Source organism: Lycium ferocissimum, chromosome 7 (assembly GCF_029784015.1).
Source record: "Lycium ferocissimum isolate CSIRO_LF1 chromosome 7, AGI_CSIRO_Lferr_CH_V1, whole genome shotgun sequence".
NCBI classification, from domain to species: domain Eukaryota; kingdom Viridiplantae; phylum Streptophyta; class Magnoliopsida; order Solanales; family Solanaceae; genus Lycium; species Lycium ferocissimum.
Window position 1 is genome coordinate 70,247,895 of NC_081348.1, and position 22,867 is coordinate 70,270,761.

The 22,867-nt window shown below is 37.9% G+C and overlaps 1 protein-coding gene across 2 annotated transcripts; it reads right to left on the reverse strand.

Moving 5' to 3' along the window:
* Positions 1 to 2,715: 2,715 nt before the first annotated feature.
* Positions 2,716 to 20,268, reverse strand: LOC132061864 (pachytene checkpoint protein 2 homolog). 2 transcript variants are annotated; one of them, XM_059454551.1, is made up of 14 exons: positions 20,017 to 20,268; positions 19,858 to 19,921; positions 19,488 to 19,594; positions 19,317 to 19,384; positions 18,120 to 18,223; positions 17,938 to 18,042; positions 15,111 to 15,200; positions 14,947 to 15,022; positions 6,537 to 6,606; positions 6,375 to 6,445; positions 6,155 to 6,245; positions 3,447 to 3,580; positions 3,233 to 3,361; positions 2,716 to 3,153 (listed from the first exon to the last, which is right to left on the reverse strand). In XM_059454551.1, the coding sequence occupies exons 1-14, from the start codon at positions 20,126 to 20,128 to the stop codon at positions 3,013 to 3,015; spliced, it is 1,362 nt and encodes a 453-aa protein (XP_059310534.1). In that variant the 5' UTR covers positions 20,129 to 20,268; the 3' UTR covers positions 2,716 to 3,012. The 2 variants fall into 2 exon arrangements, with proteins under 2 accessions (XP_059310534.1, XP_059310535.1); XM_059454552.1 differs by having other exon boundaries at positions 3,453 to 3,580; positions 20,017 to 20,265.
* Between the last annotated feature and the right edge of the window lie 2,599 nt (positions 20,269 to 22,867).

Below are 22,867 nucleotides of genomic sequence, written 5' to 3' on the forward strand. Positions count from 1 at the left end.
TTAGGAAAGATACAAACCGTTTAGGACACTTAGAAAAAATTTCAAATTTTTTTTTTATCAGGTATTGGTCATGCGTCGCGGGTCCAACACGTAAAAATTAGCTTCTGAAAATTTCCCTTTCTGTGTTGAGTCCGTGTTGTGGGGCTAGCATATTCTTGTGTTTTTGTGCCAGGTCCGCGTCGCTGGTCCATCACCTGATTGGTGTTTTCGTGTCGAGCCCGCATCGCGGGTGCAGCACGCGAGTCCCTGTACTCGATTCCTCAAACCTTGTGCGAATTATTCCATTTTTTATTTATCTTTGTGGGACCCTTCCAAACTTAGTATTTTCCCTTTTTGGATATGTGTAACACCTTTTTACCCTTTGACTAAAAATTTGAAGATCAAATACCTTTCTTGGGTCTCCTTCTTCCTTTGAAGATATGAACAACCTCAAGAACACAGGAACAATTCAAAATTTTATCTACCTTCAATTCAACTCCAAATTCGCTCAAATTTCGGATGTAGGCTCTCTTTGATATGGAGAACAAAGCCCACTAGAAATTAGCCTTCAATTTCAAACAAATCACAAGACTCACTTTTCAAGTTCTTGAGTTCTTCAAAACTTCAAATACCAAAAATGGTAGATCCTTAAATCCTTAGTCAAATACCTCCCATTTTTGGATTTAGAGTCCTTATCCACTAGAGAACAAATCTCAACTAACTTGAACCTTCAATTCTTCTCCTTCTTCAAACCCACCAACCTTGTCCTTGAAGCTTTGAAGCTCAACAATGGTGGAACGTAAACACTAACTCCGAATTGACTCGAAAAGGAAGATTTAGACTCTAGAAACACCAAGAAACTCTAATCTAACACTAGAATCAACAAAATCAACAAGAAAATTCGGGATTTTTTTTTTTCGTTGAATCAAATCCCAAGCTAGATTTGTTGAAACAAACCTAATTTAGGCTCTGATACCAATTGATATAATAATAAAAAGGAAAGATAAGAAATAGACAAGAAATTAAAGATAGAATAGATTGACACAATTGAATAAGACTAAAAGACAACCCTAACCATAAAAGATTAGGACCTTCAATTAGATTATCCAAAAACACCAAACTCTTAAGGAGACCAAAAGGGATTGATTTCCCAATTAACCACCTTCTCAACAATTCAAATAACCAAAAGCTTAACAAGCTCTCAAACACTCAATTCTAGAGTTTTACAAGTTTTCACTATCTCATCAAAATAATCTAAGTCTTCCGTGAAGAAAAAGAGAACTATTTATACTATGCTAGAAATAAAATATAGTAAAATGACATAAACACCCTTAATGAGACAAGGACCTTGTTTGGCTATTCTTCTTTCTTCAAAATCTTGAAATCTCCTTTGCAAGAATAGCCAACTCTTCCTCTTTTAGCCATTGTGATGACTTTCCATTTCCTCTTCTTCTCCCCAAGCAATCTTCATCAACAAATGGATTTGGGATCCAAGATGCTCATCAAAAGTATACTCAAGAGCCTCCCGCTTCATAATAGACCTTGCAAGTGTTGTAGTTCCCGAGCTTAGCTCCTTGTGAATGGCCTTGAGGCAAATGGGCTTGCATCAGAACTAGTCCTAGTTACCTTGCAAAAGGATCAAAGGCACCTATCTTATGCAACAATTCTCAAGAGAATAACAATCCCTTGCAAATTGAATGATCAAAACAAGGTTGTACAATTTGGAGTCCACCAAATCACGTCAAGTCTCAACTAGAGAGAAAAGTTCAATATTCATATATTTCAAGATAGGTTAAATGAGAAATAGTTCTAAGTGTAGCTTATATAGGTAAAGTCTACACCCGGTCTTTAAAATAATAACCACAAGTTGGATCATCGAAAACTTTAATCTCAAAAGATTTAAGTAAAATATAAATTAGAAGAGCTTTCTATTGTTTGATTTTTTTTTTTTTTTAAAGAATCTAATACAACTAAGAAAAATGTTTTCTAACTTTCATATACGTTTTTGTACTTTGAAATTTTAGAAGTCTTTTTAAAGTGTCAAATTAATGTTACAAAAATAAAGAAGCAAGAGCAGAAAAAATTTAAAAAATATCTACAAATTAAATTTTAATGTCGGTTTGGGCCCGGGCTTAGCACGGGCCAACTGACACTAGTGAATAAGCTAATTTCCTTACTCCCCAGTTGGTACAACTTAAACTCACTTGCTTAAGTTAACTACTTCATCCGTCCCAAAAAGATTGTTTTAGTTACTATTTGGACAGTCAAGGATATTTTCTTTGACCATAGTTTTTTCAAATACTTTCTAAATATTTTGCATTGTTAACTATTACTGTATGACTTATAGTATTTTTTCTGTAGTTTCTTAATATGTAATCTTTATTTCAAAAAAATTAAAGATTCTATATCTGAATTCACACCGAACATTAATTAGTTTGACCCTCCTAATCCGAATCAAGACAATCTTTTTGGGACGGAGAGAGTACTATTTATCACTATATAGATAGCCGAACAAATCGAATTTTGACATTATTTCCCGAGGATGGATAGGCTTTCTCACTAATATGCAACAATGTGTGGATGCCAAAAGAAGCGGGTCCATTATCAACTTTCCAAAGCTCAGTGCCTGACATAATCAGTTAGTGTTAAACTTCATAAACCAAAGCTAATTCGACTAAGCTGACTAATTCGACCAGTATCTGATGGAGAGGGAGATGGAGATGTACTATTTACATATCGCATAAATCAGCTTAACTTTCATATATGCAACTCGTAGCGCAATTGATGTTGCAACATGCAAGAATGCCTATCATTGATGTAATAACTTTCAAATGTATCGCTGTTACACAATTCACATTGCCCGAAACCCTTCCACTTTTCCCGAAGAGATAATAAAGAGCTTGTTTCTGTCAGGCTCAGGTAACCATATGATAATTCTCGGCATTTTATCGGTGCTAGTCATCCATTTGCTCTACAGTTGAGCTTGGTAACAGGGTTAGTAACAGAAGAATTTTGACATTGAATGGCAAAAATTCACTCGGACAGCTCTGAACGTTCTCCTTTAGCTGTTTGCATCATCACATGCAAAAACTTGCCAGGTTCACAACTGTAAGGATTAGCAAGTGCAGCATGTGCCAAGAATGGTAGCTTTCTAAGTGATCTTCCACTCATACCCTGAAAGATACGGATATATGTTTATCACAATTATATGCTGTTGCATTTACTTGAGTGGAAATAAAGGGCGAATCTTTACCTCACATGCCTCTGCAGCTTCAAGCAATTGTTTACCAAGATGTAGCGACATTTGAGACTCAGTTGAAACTACTTCGCTCAAGTTCTCCTTCAAATTAGCAAAATTTGGGAGAACAAGATGATCTCCATCCTGCATATATTCCAGTCATTTGTAGAGAATTTCTACATTATTATCCAGGTGTACAAAACAAAACTAAAGTGAGCCGAAGACCCACCAGTACCTGCGAATTTGACAAAATTCCAGTACGCAATAGCTCTTGCAAGCATGATCGCAGTATCTCATAACGTGCTTGACGAGTTGGTGGTCCAATATATGCCTTAATATCAGCACGATCCACAAAAGCTATATCTGCAATCCCATGAAAGTACATCATTTAGAAACAACTTGCAACTTATGCAAATCTTATCAGGGTAGGTATGGTAGAAGCATGTCACCTGGCAGAAAAAGGGAAGTAAAAGGAAAATGCACCAATTGCATGGTAACATCAGTTTAATTAGTATTAACTATTCATAAAAATTCGAAATTTTAATCTTCTAGTGTACATTAAGATCCAATAGCTTTCAAATGAAGATATCCATACTAGCTTGCTAAACATGCATTACATATTGTACAGCCTCCAGTGGTTTTAAATTTAATAGCAGAAGAAACTGATTATAGAAAACTTCAAAACTACTACATGCTTCTGAACCACTAGTTTTTTAATCAAGAACCATTAGAAACAGCTAACGCTTCTGAACCATTATTACGGTGGCACTCGTGAACAAGATTCAAAAAGGGAAGAACAAACACATGCATGATGATCTGCACATGCTTTTATTAAGAAAACAAAAAAGGAAAAAACAACAAACTGAAGCTGATATTAATATATTAAAAGATCTGAACCTCTGCACACAGAGTGATTTCAGACAATTAAAGAAACTCAATAGTCACTGTGCTTGCAATTCCCAGTGTTTAGGATGGCCAAAGGCGAGGCGTGGCGACAAGGGCTCGCCTCATGCCTCATGGCGAGGCTTGGCGTGGCGAGCACCTTTTAGAAGCGAGGCAAGAATTAACACAAAAAATTAAAATATTAAATATGCATATATATAAATACCCAAAAACTCATATACTCAAAAATATACTAGCAAATATTTCAATTGAAAAACTTAATAAAAGGCTTATATAACACTAAAAGGCAAAAATTCATATAACAAAAATAAATATGAATACAAAAATGGAAGAAAACAAATCCGCCGGAATTGGGTCACCGGCCAGCTGCTGGAAAAGTCAGATCTGCCTGAAAAAGGCTAATCTGCCAGAATTGGATCACCACTCACCAGCGGCTGCCAGAAAGAAAGAAGAAAGAATAGAAAGAAGAAGAAGAAGAAGAACAAGAAGAAAAAGAGGAAGAAGAAGGAAAAAGGCTTACCTGAAAGTGGAAGATGGAAACGGCTGCTGAAAGTGAAAGTGAAACCCTAGGTAAAAATAATCTTTTGCTCTCTTTATTCTCTTTTATTTTAAGTTAGGCACGTTTCTTTTTTTTTTTTTTTTAAATCAAAAGGCGTCGCCACAGCTCGCCATTCGCCATTCTCGCCTCGCCTTTTGAAAAACGCCACTTCTTGGCTGTCTATGGCGAGGCAGGCTCGCCTTGCCACGCCTCACGCCAAAAGGCGAAAGGCGCTCGCCTTTCACAACACTGGAAATTCCGTTGTCAAAGATATATATATATAGCCTTTTATATTTCAGCTTGCACGACTACTTACAGTAGAATACTTGGAGACCAAGACATCTTACTTTATATTGTTCAAATGCTTCAATTTTGCCAATTAGCCGGGATAGGTTCAACTAGACATTAAACAAGAGTCTGTAGATGACATCTTGTACTATAATTTGACAATAAAGCACTAAACATTCCAAAGTTCAGGGTAGATCAATACTGAGATGACGGTGAGATCAATAATAGAAACATATGATAGGAATTAAGGCCCACATCAAAACCCCAAATATGACTGAAAACTGAAGAGGAGCAGGACTACTAATTCAATTTCCTGCTTTATCCTATCAACTTTGGTAACTAAAAAATTTACCAGTAGAGAGTAATCACACAAGTCTGTATTAAAACGTAATGCAGTATTGTCAAGGGCGCGCTTAAAGAGCACTTAAGTTAAGCCCTAAAGCGAACTTAGCTTCACGTAGGGGGCGCTTCAGTGTCATCATCAAGGCTCTACTGCATACCTTTTCTTGCCAATGAGTATAATCTTGAAGAGGCAAAACTAAATAATTGATATTTCATTTTATCGTAACCATATATTTGTTATTCATGTTTATAGTTATTAGTCATGATGACACATACATATTTGTATTTTTTCTCCATTTGTCTTTCTTCATTAAAGTCCACACTTCATCTGCGCTTAAATCCACAACGGACCTTAGAGCTTTTGCGCTTTTCGCCTCTGATAACGCTGACGTAATGTGCGAAATTTGAGAGGATAAGGATTCTTTATTTTCAAAAATCATACTACCTCTGTCCCAATTTATGTGTCATACTTTTCTTTTTAGTTTGTGTCAAAAAAAATGACATCTTTATTTAATTTAACTTTTCATTTTATCCTTAATGAGATGATTTATTGCCACACAATTGTCTGATTTGTTTTGGACCACAATTTTCAAAAGTTTATTTTTCCTAAACTTCATGCCCAATAAAAACACCACCACATAAATTGGAACAGAGGGAGTAGAATAAAAAAGATTAGTATTATGGGCATAAGATCAAAAGATCAATATAGGAGGCTAAAAATGGAAATGTCATATTCTCTAGCCAGTGCAATAGATCTAAAATATCTGACTGATAACGAGAAATTTAATGTTAAACTATCAATATTAGAATGAAGAGGCTGAAATATACTCTCCTCGTATGGCATCTGAATTTAATGATAAGCCTACCAATAGCAGCAGTGATATTGGACGTAGTCAGTATTATGACGTTTGGCGCGGACTTCAACTTGTCAAGCTGGGTCAGCAAAGCGTTCACTACCTGAGAAGATATGCATGAGACAAAGGACAAACCAATATGCAGCTACATCCAAAAAACATATTTGTTCTTTGTCAAAAAAAGAATTCGTAACAGGTTTTAATTTAGTTAGTAATAAAAAGATAATGGTACCCTGATAGAATCTGAAGGTTCAGAGCCAGACATAGCAGCTTTTCTAGCAGCAGCGAGGCTTTCAACTTCATCTGTAGAAACAAGGGTAAAGAGTTACAACGCTAAAAGATAATTAAATAGTTCACCATTATAACTGAATTCTTCAGTTATCGTAATTCTCACCAATCAAAACAAATACCAGATTGTTTTCTTCCTCTACCATTTCTTGGATTTTCGAGAACAGCTTCGCAACCTAAGGTTGAAATATAAGAGTGTAAGTCACATTGTTGGAAATAATAACTCACGCATCAATGGTGGCACAGAATTGAGCAAACAAGATGAGCAGAAAGAAAAGGGAGAAGTTAGAAGCAATTGGGGATTCTAATTCCATTCAGAACAAACTGAAAACCAAAGGACCTAACACTAAACTAGATACAAAGCATGCTGGGACAAACGGAGCCATCTCAACCATTGATCAAAGATTTTCTGGAGCTTTTTATAGTCGTCCGATCACTTTCAACAGTTGTAGCATAATGGATATTCTAGAATTATCCACGAGGACAATTTGGTAACTAAATAAATAGTAGTACAGTTTGTTATTTATTGCTCAGTGTAGGTAGGACACATATAGAATATTTTTATTTCCTGATAGTTGTATATATATATATATACATTGTAATTTGAAATTTTTTCTAAGTTCTATTCTCTAAATTTTCCAATGAGGTTTCCTCTGTTGTAGATCCCATTGAAATGAGATTTTAAGAGTTAAAGGGGTAATGAATTCGAAAGACAGATGAAAACCAGAGCTGCTCTTGAGACTGTGTGGAGGAAAGACTAAAATGACAACATCCTTCAAGATGGAAGGCTGAATCAATTCTTCACGGAATTGAATGAAACTTATGCATCTGTGAAGAGTAATAGCCTCATGATTTCACCACTGCCAAGTGTAAATCAAGCTTATTCCTTTGCTAATGCTAGATGAAAAGCAGTGTGAGGTTCATGTGAACTCTCAGTTCCCTGGAGACTCCTCTTTCTTGGCAGCCAATCAGAAATCTTCTGGACAGAAGATAAGAAATTTTCAATTCAAAGGATTATTAGATTTCCCTGGGCACAATGTTGATAAATGCTACAGGATTATTGGATTTCCTTCAGATTTTAAGTTCAACAAAATCCAAGAGGTATCAAGGACCAGTCAAAAGCAATGCAGTTCTTTCAGTTGAATGATGGTGATCAAATCAATGTGACTGAAGAAGGGAACACAGGACAACAGCTCACTCAGGACCAATCTCTCAACAAGTGCAGCTTCTCCAACAAGTGAAGATTGGACAGCCAGGATCTTCATCTTCAGAACCCTTTGTCAATGCTGCTAACTGTTCTGGTATAATCTTCACTGATTCAGTTTCTTCTGATTCCATAAAATCTACATCCTGGATCTTAGATTCTAGAGCTACTGAACATATTCCCTCTGATTCCTCAATTTTTTCTAAGTAGCAACCTTTACCAAGTCTAATAAATGTCAAATGTTACTAATTCACATAAATTCAAGGCAACTCATTTGTAACACGCCTATTTACACTAATCTCACTCTCAAAAATATTCTCTATGTCCCCTCCAGGTTTAATTTGACCTCGGTTCAGATACTTTGTAAATAGATGAACTGTCTCTTTAATATTTTCTTCTTCTGGGTGGATGTTGCAGGCCCCTTCAGTGAAGAGGGCTCTCGATTTTGGTGATGCTAAAGGATGGTCTATACCTACACCAATCCACTACCCAGCCTAAGAAGTTCTCACTGAACAAAGATGTCTTCCTTTCTATTTACTCTTTTTCAGTCTGGTTACCCTTCAATTTTGAGTTCAGTTTCATTTCCCGTAAAATAAAATTCCAATGTAAGGTATTGGCACCTTTGTTTGGGGCATATGCCATTTTCTGCAATGAAGAACATCAATTCTATTCCATCTTTGTCTGATTCTCATTATCCTTGTGATGTTTGTCCAATAGCTAGAAAAACAAAATTCCTTTTCCTAATAGTAATATCACCATTAAAACTGTTTTGAGATGATACACTTGGACACCAGGGGACCATACAAGACTCCCACATAATGGATATAAATGTTTCTTCTCTATTCTTGATGATTTTTGTAGTGAAACTTGGACTTGCCTTTTTTTTTTCTTTTTTTTTTCGATGAAGTAAATAATTTCATTGCAGGCATCAAGTAGATGCACCGTAGTTACAATTCTAAGTTACTTGGACTCGGCAGTTTGGGTGCCGTACCCGTGTCGACACGACACTGACACGGGTAAGGGTATGGGATCTGTGTCGGATCCGATCAAACGAGATCGGGTGTGTTGACCAAAATTTTGGGGAAAATTTGAGATTTGATTTCCCAAAGTAAAGATTTGGGGAAGAAGTTTCAGACAAAGAACGAAGAAGAAGAACAGAGACCTAATTAGGAATTGACCAATTTATTAATTAACCTTTTGCTAATATGCTGCCACGTAGGCTTATGGGATAAACATTACATAGACTATCTCTTCAAGAGTTTTTAAGTTTATAAAATTAGAGTTTCAACTGTACATCTGTACCAATAATAATTAGAGACTAATTTTAATTGCACCAGTAATAATTTGATCATGAAGGATCCGACCTTGGGATCCATACCCGTGTCGGACACCCGCACCCGAGTCCGAGTAACTTAGGTTACAAAAGTAGAATAGTAAAAGGGTCAGCTCTCCTTTACATAGATAGTTAAGGGACAGGGAGCTGACAAAGGTGACAGGGGAATCTAAAGGGGATAAATAAACCCAACTATACAAAAACATGAGGCATTTAGCTTTTAAAGATTGGCAGGTAGTTGATATCCCTTCAAAGCATCTTCTGTTTCTTTCATTCCAGATACTCCAACAAATGGTTGAAGGTATCATCTTCCAGATTCTCTTGATGGCAATATCAACTTTCAAGCAACTCCAGCTTACAAAAAACATCCCTGATACTCTGAGGCATGATCCATTTGAGTCCAAAAAGTACTCAAAAGTAAAAACATATTCCATAGATCTGCTGCTATTGGGCATTGTAGAAATAGGTGGTTGTGTGTTTCAACTTCCTTCAAGCACATATAACATCTGTTAACCATCTGAAACTTCCTTCTAGCCAGATTGTCTAGAGCAAGGCAAGCTTCATGAAGTGCAGTCCAGCTAAAGCAGCTGATCTTAGGGGGCAGTTTGATCTTCCATATAAACTTCCAAGGCCAGTGAGCTGTAATTGCATTCTGTGGGCCTAGAAGTTTGTATGCTTCTTTAACTGAGAACTTCCAATTCCTCGTGTCTCCCCAATTGAGTTGGTCTGGTGTTTGAATGTTAATTGCAACACTATGAAGTGCTGCTAGTAGGCGTACCAACTCCTCCATTTCCCACTCATGTATGTTCCTTCTAAGGGTGATGTTCAATGAATTCCCTTCTCTGTATTGTTGAACTGTAGAGTTTGGCTCACTTGCTAACTGAAACATGTTAGGATAAGCAACCATTAGGGGGTTGTTGCCTAACCAGTTGTCTCTCCAGAAACTAATATGAAGTCCAATCCCTGCTACTACATGCTGGTATTGTGAGAACTCCCATAACTTGCTTATGCTTCTCCAGACACCAACCCCATATGGTTCTGTTGGGATATTAGAGCACCAACAGTTTAAGGCTCCATGCTTGGCAATAATTACATCCTTCCAAAAGCTCTGCTCCTCCTGGGTGTATCTCCATAGCCACTTCATTAGTAGGCTTTAGTTGTGCAGTGCAATGTCTCTAATGCCAGGCCACCCAGCTTTTTTGGTAACAAGATTGTTGGCCACCTGACCAAATGGAATTTGTGGCTGCTGCTATTCCTTTCCCAAAGACAATTCCTTCTAGTTTTGTCCAGTTGCTCCAAAGCCTTACTGGATATGGGATGTAGTGACATACTGTAAGTTGGGATACTATCAAACACATTGTTGAACAATGTTAGTCTTCCCCCTATAGAGAGGTATTGCATCTGCCAAGTAGCAAGTCTGTTTTCAAACTTTTCAATGGACTCCACTCCAGATGCCTTCTGCCTTATATTTAGCCCCCAATGGGAGGCCTAAGTATGTGGTTGGAAAGGTACCAGTTCTGCAACCCAGTATGTCTGCCAGTTCCCCAATGTTCTGCATCTCATTTAAGGATAGATCACACTCTTAAGGATGTTTATATGAAGAGTTGAAACTGCTTCAAATATGAGTAGAGTAGAGTAAGGTTTAGATATAGGAGTTGCTCTCTGTCAGCCCCACAGAAGATCAATGTATCATCGCATAAAGCAAATGAGAGATATTGACTGTTTTATCCCTTCCTATATCAAAACCATTGAACCATTGCAATTGCTTTGCTTTGTTCAGCATTCTACTCAACCCTTCCATAGCTAGGATGAACGGAAAAGGTGAAAGGGGGTCACCTTGCCTTAATCGCCTATCTGTGAAGAGAAGAAGACGACGGGGCTTCTGTTGATTAGAACTGAATACTTCACAATTGAAATGTTAAACAGGATCCATTTAATCCACCTATCACCAAACCCCATCTATCTGAGCATAGATAAAGACCAACCAGTTTCCGCATCACTCCCTTCAGTCTTTCCGCAAGAACTTTTGCAATAATCTTGTATATGCTTCCGGAATAAGTGCAATAAATGAAGTATTACAAGACTTAAGCATCCAGCAATGTTGATGGTAGTGTTGCGTAGCTGCTAATAGATCTGTCTTGATAAATTACCAAGAGCTCTGGAAAAGGCCATAGTATAATGATCAGGCCCAGGGGGCTTTGTCAGGGGCACTGGATTTAATGACTGCTAGCACTTCCTCCTCTCCAAAAGCTGCTTCTAAGTTATTGCGTTCCTCTACTGTGATGGAAGCAATTCCTTCAAAATTCACAGTAGGCCTCCCGTCTTCTGATTCAATGTACACTTTTTCCAAGAAATCCAGTGTTTTCCTTTTTACTGTCTCCTCATCTTCAATGAAGACATTTTCCACCAGAAGTCTATCTCTGCAATTGGATCTCCTATTAGAATTGGCAATCTTCTGGAAAAAATTGGTGTTTCTGTCCCCTTCCCTGAGCCAAAGGAACCTCTGTCTTGGCCAACTGTTGTATCTCGACTATCAGGCTTGTCATTGATTAGCCTCTGCAATGCTCAATTGTCTAACCTCAGTGTTTTGGGCCAAGAACCAGTTAACCTAGTGTTTTTGCCTTTCTTGGTCTCTAGTTTACCAAACTCCTCCTTGTTCCAATTGGTAATGTCCTTCTTCAGACTCTATAGTTTTTGCATAAGAATGAAATCAGGCCTCCCATTGAAATTGTAGCTTTGCCACCAGTTTTTTAGTATCTCCAGAAAGCCATCCACTTCTAGCCACATGTTTTCAGATTTTAAAGTAGGAGGGCGTGGCATCGCAGTCCTCACTTTCCAGCAAAATGGGTCTGTGGTCTGAAATTACCTTAGGCAATGCAATTTGTCTCACAGCTTTGAAAGTCATTCCATTCTGGAGATATGAAAAATCTATCAATTCTAGATGCTTGTTAGTTCTCACCTCTTGACCATGTGAATTGGGCTCCCGGTAATGGTAGGCCAATGATCCCTAGGTCTTGGATTATGTCTGAGAATATTTCCATAGCTCTTGATCTCCTGGTGCAAGTCTTTCACTTTCAAATCCCTATGACCCATTGATGTTCCCAAAGTCCTCTTATCCCTGCTAGTTCATCCCACATCTCCTCCCTCTCCTGATTAGTGTGAGGACCATAAATGCCAGTGAAGCACCATCTGAACTCTTCAAGTGTACTCTGTAGCATACATGAAATTGAGTAGCAGCCCAATTGTTCGTCCATTTTCACTCATTTCCTTTTTGTCCCGGATCACTGTGATATCACCTTTTGTGCCAGTTGCTTCAAGCTCCACCCAATTAGCCCATTTGTTTCCCCATAGCTGTTGTATTAGCATATTGTTGCAATCTTGGATTTTGGTCTCTTCAAAACATAGTATATCAACCCTCCAACTCTGAATGAGGGATTAAATGGTGTCTCTCTTCCCCTCCTCATTCAGCCTCCTAATATTACAACTAAGGACTTTCAAATTCGTCCAGACAGTGAGGTACTGCCTGACCCTGCTGCCACTACTTTGTTGCTCCTTTTTATCATAATTAATCTCACAGATTAATCTTTTCCTTTCCCTTTCTCCTCTGCTTTTCTTCCCTTTCCCACACCCTACTGCTTTAACTCCTGATCTTGGATTTGTTTCTTTCTGCTTTGCTCCATCCTTAGAACTAAATCTAAGAGATCATGTTCAAACCATGTAGCATTGACCCCAAATGCTTTGCATGCCTTAACCATTGTGATTTCTGTCCACTTTGATGTCTCAATAACAGTAGGTTTGTCGCTTACCTTCGTACTGAGTCAATGTTAAGGCTTCACATATTGCTTGAGAAGGGAAATTTGTATCTGAGCCGGACAAAGCAACCAATTCCCTGCTTGAGGTATGTAGTCGCAATTCTTTCATGGGGAATTCTTTCATCGTCTGCATCTGACTGCCCCTCTCCTGATGGCTGCTCCGCAGGATTTGATTGCATGGTAATTTTGAAGTCTCTTGAGTCTGAAGGGGCTGAGAGAGCATTGAATCTGTTAGAAGACAGATTGGGGTTTTTCACTTGCCAGATGGTTTTGGGTTTAAGGAGTTTGTCCTCATTTAAAGCTTTATTTTTCCCCTTGCCATTCGGGCCTGATGGCTCTGATTTGTAATAATTCTGATCTAGGCCCAGTTGTCTTTGAATTGGCCCTGGCCCACACCCGATTAAACTATTGGGCTCTTTGACCTTTGCTCTTTTATCTGTTGGATAAAACAGACTGCCACTTTTCGAATTAAAGTTGTCCCTTTGTACCTCCTCGTTTGATACGGGGTTCGAGGTACCAACTTCTTCCGTCATCTTCCTTATCTCGTGGGCAATGCCTTTTCCGACGATACTACGACAGTAGCAAATCTTCTAAAATTGTGAGTTCAAAGCCCCAGTCTTCTTTGAGCAACTCTATGGTCCTCAGAATCACCTTCATGTTCTTCCCCGCACATGTACGAGCCCATAGCATGTGTGTTTTATGTTTCGTGTCTTCATCTACTCAGACGTAGCCTCCACATTTTTTCACGATAAATTTAAATGTTTCTACTAACCTTGCATGGAGTGGAATCCCGAAAACCTTTATCCATTTATTTTATGACTTTTTGTGGGTAGCTTTGAGCCGGCCACCAGAGTCCACCATTCAAGAGTCAGCCTTCTTCCCTTTGAGAACCAGTCGCCAGCTTGCCTCCAATCTAGATGGGCGCTCAAAGAGAAACTGAGTTATGGTTAATGGGTGTGACTTTAAGTCCTGGAGTGACTTGCCACCCGCCCACAAACCATTTTTGGATGATATCTGCATTTGGACTTGTATTGAATGGATCATTAAATTCTCCCAAAAGACACCTAGAGAAGAAGTGCGTTATTTCCCCCACCTTCTTGCGATTGGCTTGCCCTGCTTCAGAACTGATTGTGCTTGGCCATTTTGGGATCTTTGCTGCCTCCATGAAGGATTTGTACTGCTCATCTGCTAAATGGAATCTTGGATCTACAAAAGGACCCAGAAATCTTTGTATCTTCCCTGCAACGTCATCCCATCCCTTGTTGTATCTGTCTTCTGGGATCAGACGGATGCCCTTTTGGCCAGTAGAATAGTTTCTATTCTAACGAATCGACTATAATTGTTGTATTGCTCTAAATGAGTGAGGAGGATGAGATGACAGCGGAATTGAAATAAGAATGGACAACAATCCAATATGATTACCTACCTAAATATTGTAAGGGGTGTTGTTTACAGGATCACTCAAAAAAGGAATGCATGATATTGCATCATGAGTTGATACAAGATGTTCAGAAAATTGAAGAGAAGGAACAGAACACCAATCACTTAGTGGCACAGCAACAAACTCTACAAGAGGCTTAACCAGTGGAAAAGTGGTTGGTAACGTGCAAAGAAGACAGGAATGGATACAAAGGAGAAGCAAATTTATCAAAGACAAAAGAAGGGAAATTACACAAGAAAATAACTCTGGGAATGGCTCAAGTAATATTGGGAATGCAAGGCCTGTGGAGACAAAAAGTACCTTTGTTGCTTTGAATGATGCAGAAGGAGATGCAGAGAAGTGGAAAGTAACAAGGATAGGAATAAGATAGGAAACCAAACCAGAGGAAAGACAAAATAAAATATACAGGAGATACAAGGCAGCAGTAATGGAAAGGCGGGGAATACAGTTGAGGTGCCAGTCAATTCGAAAGAAGAAGTGAAGGAAACAGCCAAGGAACGGGTGGTTAGGTCATTTGCACAGGACAAATCAATTAACACAAGTACTTCCAAGCAACTGGAGGATGAAGCCCTTTCACACAGCAAGGCTTCTGATATGGATGTTATTACAGTACACAATACAGGAAGTGAGAATGAGGATGGTATATTAGTTTATAAAAAAAAAAAAAAAGGAACATTGACTATACAAGAGCTTAATAGTTATCTCAAAGTGTAATGTGAAACGTACCAGCTTGCCACTTTCAGAAAACCATTTACTGAACAATGAATGGGCATTGACTTCAACCAGTTGGCTTTGTGGGTATCTGATATACGAGAGTATTATTTCAACAGGAAAAAGAGATCAGCAAAGTATCCAAATGCTGGGACATCCAGTAAAGCTTTCGTACAAACCTAAAGCTAAAACGTATGGAAAGTTTTTGCGCCAATGCTTTGCATAAAGATGTCTTTCCTGTTCCTGGAGGTCCATGCAGAAGAATAATGCTACAAACAATTAGAAAATAGATCAGTGAACTGGACACTGAATGCAGGACAGGAAAAAATAAACACAACTGAGGACAGCTCAGTTTTGATACACCCACAAAGGTAATAAAGGCTAAAAAGGAAAGAGTCTGTGAGGGAGAAGAAACCAGAAAATCAAGATCTGATTACTACTACTCCAAATACCTAATTCATGTTCACAAAGGTAGATTTGATCAATTTTCAGTTTAACATAGGACATTAATGTTTCAAATAAATTCTTGGTCTAGAAACATTTTTTTTTTTTAAACTGGTAACTGTAATTCTTGGTCTAGAAACTATCAGAAAATGCTAATAACTTTGAGTATTTGCTTAAAAGGAACTAGAAAGATCACATTCAAAGAAGAATATGTTTGACTCTTTGGTCAAACAAAATGCAATGAAGGGAGTAATGAGCAGCACTAAAATCTGACAGCAACATGTTTCAAAATGTCAGTAATTAATCTAGTTCTTTAACAAATCTTAGCACACTCAGAAAACTGAAAGTTTTTTTCTTCCCAAGAGGAAAAGATTCACAACATATAAACAATTCAGTTTTTTTCTTCCCAAGAGGAAAAGATTCACAATATATAAACAATACATTCAGACATGGAAAAAAGTTTCAAAATAAAATCAGTAACCAAGGTTTAATTCTCGAAATTATTCAGAGAATAACAAACAACTATTTTATAGCTAGAAAATGTATTTCCTAGAGTCTACATGAAACCCCTTCACACTTTTTGCCCGTAATACTGCTATAACCACCTCACTAGCCAGAGAATGAGAAGGTAAGTGAAATCATCAACTTAGATATTACTATTTCATTTTGCTCTTCTTTTCCACTATCTACCAACATCATCCATGATTCTATTTTATGTTTGAATTAGGGTTTTTTCCATTTTGTTGAGTCTTTTTCCCTTTCTTTCTTCTCCAATTTATATAGTTGCTTAAGTCAGCTATTTGTTGGATGCAGCAATTTGTTGAGTCTATTTGGGTATAAGTCCCAAAGAAAAATAACCAGATCCCGCATTTAAGAAGAATGTCACTGATATGTCGGTATCATCTCCAATCATTTTCTTCTTGGAAGAGATAAGAGTCATGATAGGGTTGTGGTAATAGGACAGCCTCAAAATCTGATGTTCTGCCACCTAACAAGGCATTCAAACTTCCCAGACAGATTTCATTGACGGTCTAAATTAAGTAAAACAAATCCTCCAATTTTTCACACTTGAAGACATTCCAGAATGGGATAAATCCTGCTCCCTACAATACTAATTCCTCCACATTTGTAATGGAGCATACAACTTTCTAGAATAAGATGATCACTTCTCATACAACTACCAGGATTTCGTCAAAAATAAATAATATAGAACAGAGGAAGCATAAAATATAAGTGATTGAATCTAATTATTTTTTACTGAAGGCATTTATTTTTCCTAGAAGGTAAAGAATCTTATTGATTTGGGAAAATCCCTTGTAAACAACCAGTATACTAAAAGCAGAGAGCCTAAACCAACACTCTTTTACCTTTTGGTCTTTATGTGTTCAACATCAGCTTATTAGAGCAGACCGACATGAAAATAAGTGAGAACTGAACATGCACTAAACTATAAAACCAGATCTATTCAACTGTGTTATTACCACATTGATTCCAAATGTTAAAGCAGGTTGGCTAGATCGACAAAATGCTGATCTTTTTCAACAATGAAACTTCAGATTGTTATCAAGTTAAAATATAACTCTTTCTTTACACATCTACAAGCAGTAAGTTCTCTGTGTGAAACACAAAGTAAACCTATAAAGCTACTAATCGGCATATTGTTTTATTAGGGCTTTTGTGATTTAAGCAAACATATTGATACATGCGTGGCAACAAACCACATGCAAGATTGGGATCTGAAACACTTATGATGCATAGATCTAAATGACAATTTCATGAAGCATGTATATGTTGAATATTGTTGAACACAATTGGTTGCTCACATCTTGAATTTATTATTGTAAACTAAAGACCAGCTCTGTACTTACAAATCTTTACACTCAATTTTTCTCACTCACACTCTAGCAACTATTTCTGTTGTTCTCTCTTATTTTCTCACCTTTGCTCTCACCCTTTCTTGCTTACTTGAGCACACTTACAACTTAAATGAACCACCTCTATTTATGGGTGGTGATGGAAGGTGGGTGGTGATGGAAGGTATCTAGTGAGAGTATTTACTACTCTCTTCTAGAATGTTACCAACTACCTAGTTCTAGAATTACACTTCTTCTTATTTCTAGAGTTGTTCTTTCTAGAACCTTTCTAGACTTCTCACTCTAGAACTTTCATGACTTCTCACTCTAGAACTTTCATTCTAGAGTTCTCTCAACACTTTAGAATTCCTTGAACATTCTAGATTCTCCATTGTCTTGGAGATTAAGTTGGTGATGATTGTACAGTGTACGGTGCATTCTACAGAGACCTATCTTTGTGCAAACTGCTACTAGACAATTCTAATATCTTCCAAGTGCCTAAAGAACTCAGAATATAGAACTAAGCTTCAAGAAGAGCTGGTTATTCGAAATCACCAAGCAAAGAATACAAGGCAGAATGAACATATCACATTCGAAATCACCAAGCTAAGTATACAAGGCAGAATGAACATATCACAATCAGACACGAGGTTGGTAGGCACAGCTTGGCATCATAAATATTTGTGAATTGGGAAAACAAGTTTCTTACCGATTCCAGGATACTAGGAATGAGTTAACTCCCTTTTCAGTGAAAAGCAAAGCACTTGCAGCATATCGCAACAATCTCTGCTTGAGACCAGATTCGTATATTAAGCTGTAGAAATAAAATGATAAATCACGTCTGGGTTCCTTGAAGAAGATCTAGTTCTTTTAAGCTAGCGAGTGACACACCTTTCCCACATTCCATCAAATTCTTTTGCAGGAAGAACCCATTCATTAAATGTAGAAAGCTGGCCATCCCCACTTAATTCTTCGCATGGTCCTTCCTCGCTAAGCTGAGAAATGAAAATGTCCAATTCAATTCAAATAGGGGAGAGGTCATAAAATTGATCCAATCAACTCTAATTAATGAGATGCACAGTGTTTGCTATTCTCACACGACCTCCATTTTCACTTCTTTCTTTTTTCTTTTATATTGTTTACTTGGACAGGATTTATGAACCCTTTCACAGAAGCAGTTAAATGTAATGATAACTACAACAATGGAACAGATGAATTGTATGTTACGTTGGGCTCAGGTAGGAGTACCAAATTCAATCCCAATACGGGGCCAAAGTTTTTAGCAACTTTTAGGCCTCATTTGTTTGCACTTAATGGAGGTCTGAATCTGAATGGTTTAGACCTTAGGCCATTAAGTGCATTTGTTAACATTAAGATCTAAGCACTTATTAGGTCTGAATAGGTCTTAATCATTAAGATCTTGAACCAAGTCTTAATTCCATTAAGAGGTATTTTTGTCCAGATAATTTATACCACTAGCTCCACCCCAACCCCCAACCCCACCCACCGCCACTCCCCACCCACCGCCACTCCCCACCACCCACCCACCACCCCACCTTCACCCCGACCACCAACCCCCAGCCCACCCCACCCCCACTCCCCATCACCCACCCCCCCCACCCCAACCCTCCATCACCACCCACCCCACCCCAACCCCACCTCCACTCCCCACTACCCCACCTCCAACCCCCCCTCAAGAAACCACTCACCCATCCCCACCCACCACCACTACAACACATCTCCACCATTGTTAGCGCAAATAAATGCTTCATTTTTTTATCAAATAATATTTCAATTTATTAAATTATTAGTTACTTTTTTATTTGAATTATATATTTATTGTGTGCAAATAAATACGTTATGCACATTCTGATGTTGAAAAACAAACAGTCTTAATCATTCAGTGTTCAGACCTAGAGACAACATCTTAGTCATTCAGACGTGCATTCAGATTCAGACGCCTTAATCTTAATGAAAACAAATGAGGTCTTAGAGTGTTTTGGAGAATCCTTTAGGGTCTATCTGTCCAGCTAGGGTAGGAAATAGGAATGGACTTTGAGCAACATAACTTCAAGCAAAGAAGCAGACCTGAAATACATGAACGACTGGCTTTACTTGCCAGAACAAAAGGATATCTCGGTTCTCCAGCCAGACATCTACAAAAGCAACGATGTGGCAGAGCATTATACCGAAGAGTAAGCTTGGTAAACATGACATAGCTTCTTTTTGCTACTCTAACGGAAACATAAGATTTTATACCTGTGTCACACACACTCATGTGCTGCACATTTTCAGCAAGAAAGAGATCAGCAATTGGAATTGGAATTGGACCATCCGCATAGCTCATACTCCTCTTTTCCAGCATTCTGTACCAGATATATATAACCAAAAAAGCAATTCTGAATGAGAAATTCAGAAATAACTTTAGCCATAAATGTGTTCAAATGAAACGGCATGCGCTTTAACAGTTCCCAGACAAGTCAAATATAAAAGTAGAGACTATGCCTCAATCCCAAGTTAGTTTCGCTCTATTAGGACCCGGATATTCGATAATTGGGTTTTCTCTAACATTAAGGTTCCTATGTATTGGCCAAGGAGCACTTGACAGAAATGTTGAAAATTTACATACCTCTCAACAGCTAACCTAACATCATCAATGCGAGCTGTACTTGAAGGCTTCAAGCAAACTTCAACTACAATTATTAAAAAAAAAAAAAAAAAAATTGAGGAATTTATTGAGCTGTAAAAGAAAGGAAACAATATTTATGTATCAAAGTTCATTGGATACCGGAAACGACAACTTTATCATCAGGCAATGGCAATGGTAATGTGAGTGAGGGAACAACACCGTTTTGTTCGCTGGTGTTGTTGACCATCGAGATTTCCATTGGACCACTCATTTGATTTGGCGAAACCCTAGGAGGGAGGGATAGGAAAAAGCGGTGAATTTTCAAAATGAAGGCGGGAATGAAATATATGTTGCGGGAGAACCCCCTGCTAACCCGACCCACATACACAAAATTTCACCGCATCTCTTTTAAGAGCTTATGTTTGGGGTAAAAGAACGTGTTATACCTCTTTAGTTAATCTGTTATAAATATTCCTATCATATATTGTGCATGTCTATCTTTAGGAGAAAAAAGTTAGGATTAGTAACTTTGAGACCAAGTCATTTTTTTAATATAAATACAGATGTTTCCTCATTGTATTTTTATCTCTCAAGAGAAATAAATAAATTCTCTCTCTCGTCTCTTGATATGATCCTACTTAGCACACTTCATTTCAAGACGTACATTCAAGGACGAGATATGAGACTTCAAGCTCTACAAGCTACATGGAAGATGAGGAAGTCGTTTGAGGCCTTTGGAGGCTCCTACAAGCCACACAAGATGGCTTATGATGTGTGGAAGGTGGCTTGGGAGTTGATTGAAGAAGAAGCTACTAGAAAGGGGACCAAATGCGCAAAGTGGCCAAACGTGCAAACAGGGATATTTCTGCAAATTGGCTACACTTGCAAACTTGGACAAGATCGGGAGTTGGCTATTTGTGCAAAGAAGGCTATGCTTGCAAGAAGGCCATGCATGCAAGGTTGATTAGAGGCCGTATCTATGCAAGGAGGGCGTGTTTGGCCATTGAAGCCAATTCTTGAATTGAAGACTACACTAAGAAGACTAGCAAACAAGGCCTTACTTCATTAAGGGTAGCATTGTAATTGCCATTAGTCTTCTTTACTTGGGCTTGATATATATAGCTTGTCTTTCATTTCATTACTTAGATTATGTTGAATGATGAATTGAGAAACTCCTTTGGAGATAGATTGTTTAGCTTAGTAGCTTTAGGTTAGTTATTATAATGGTGGATTCCATTGTTGGTCTTTGAACCTTTAATTCCATTGATTTCATGAAGAGTTGTTTCATGTGGATTCATTTGAATCACTCTTTGCCTTGATTTCAAATAGCTTAGGTTCTATTGATTGAATTAGATTGGAAGGGTCTAGGTTTCATATACTTAGGTTTGTCCATAGATTCATTATCATTAGGGTCTAGTTTTATCCCTCTATTTCTCATCCTTTTTCTTCAATTCTCATCCCCAATTTCTTGTTTATCCTTAATTCCGCGTTTAGGTTTTGATTTGGTGTTTCCCCCAAATCGAATCGTATCATTTGGTATCAGAGCATAGGTTAAGAGATTGTTCCTACAATTTCTAATCCTAGGCTCAAAATCTGAAAATTCAAAAAAAAAAAATTGAAAATTGGTTTTTTGTGTGGATTTGAGATTGAATCTGTGTTTATTGCTATCTAAAATCTCTAAATCCAAAGTTTGGAGTGGTTTGGTGAAGCTGGGAGCATTTCACCATTGTTAGGGTTTTGAAGCTCTTGAAGAATTTGGGAAAAATGGGTGTTCTTCGATTTCGAGTTGGAATTGAGTGTTGTTGAGGCTAGATTTGAACTTATTGGCATCAAATCTAGCAGGATACAAAGTTTGAAGCTATTTGGTTTAAGTTTGAGTCAGTCACCATTGTTGGACCTTGAAGAACTCAAAAGTGGGTTTGGTGATTGAGTTGAAATTGAAGCTAATTAGTTAGTGGGTTTTGTTTTCCAAATCAAAGGGAGCTTAGATCTGAACTTTGAGACAAAAACGAGTTGATTTGGGGTACATTGAAAATTTGAATGTTCTTGGTGTTCTTGAAGATCTTCATATCTCCATGAGAAAGAAGATGACCCAAGGGTCCGTTTGATCCAAAATATTTTCCTAAAGTTGTCAAAAGGTGTTTTTCTACCCCCAAAAAGGAAAATACTAGTTTGTGTGGGCCAATTCAAGTCAAAAAATCGGAAAATTACAACTCAAGGTTCGAGGAAATAAGTACAAGACGTGTGCAATTGAAGCAATATACGGTCCTTGTAGACGGATCGTATAATTTTCACGTCCCGTATATTTGCATCGTAAAATTGGGCCACCAAAACTTGGCTTATTGTCTTGGATATACGTTGGGTATATACGGACCGTATAAAATATACGGCCCGTACAATTTCCAAGAATCTACCGTAGATTGAAGGCAAAAAAATTTGGCTCATTGTTTGGGATCTACGCTGCCAATCTACGGACTGTAGAATACATACGGTCCGTACAAGTCCAGTTGGCCAACCATATAAAAAAAAAATTGGAAGGTAAATTGCATGGCCCGTGGCCCTTTGCAGGATCATATTACATGCCATATAGAAGTTGTATGCAAAGCCACAACCCCTAGATATACCCGCATTTACCCGAAATTGCATTGCAAGTTTGTTCTTCAACCCGGTTTCACTTCATTTTCAGTTCTAAGTTTCGTTAGGTATTTGTTCATCCTTCCTTGATCTTCCAAGCTAATTAACACTAGTAATTGACCTTACTTAGTTGTTGATTAGTTCTTGAGTCCCATTTCTTTTTGTGCTAATTCTTTTTCAAGCTTTTCTCATTTTAACCTCATTGAAACTTCTTTGGCTCAAGTCCTTTTGCTTTATCGAGTCGTCCGTCTTTCAATTAACAAGCATCTATTCCTCCACAAAGGTTAGCAATCTTGTGAATTGATTTGGATTAAACAAACCTTGGAAGAAGCTTAGGTTGAGAGGTAAGTTTGAGTGCAAATATGAGTGACGTGAG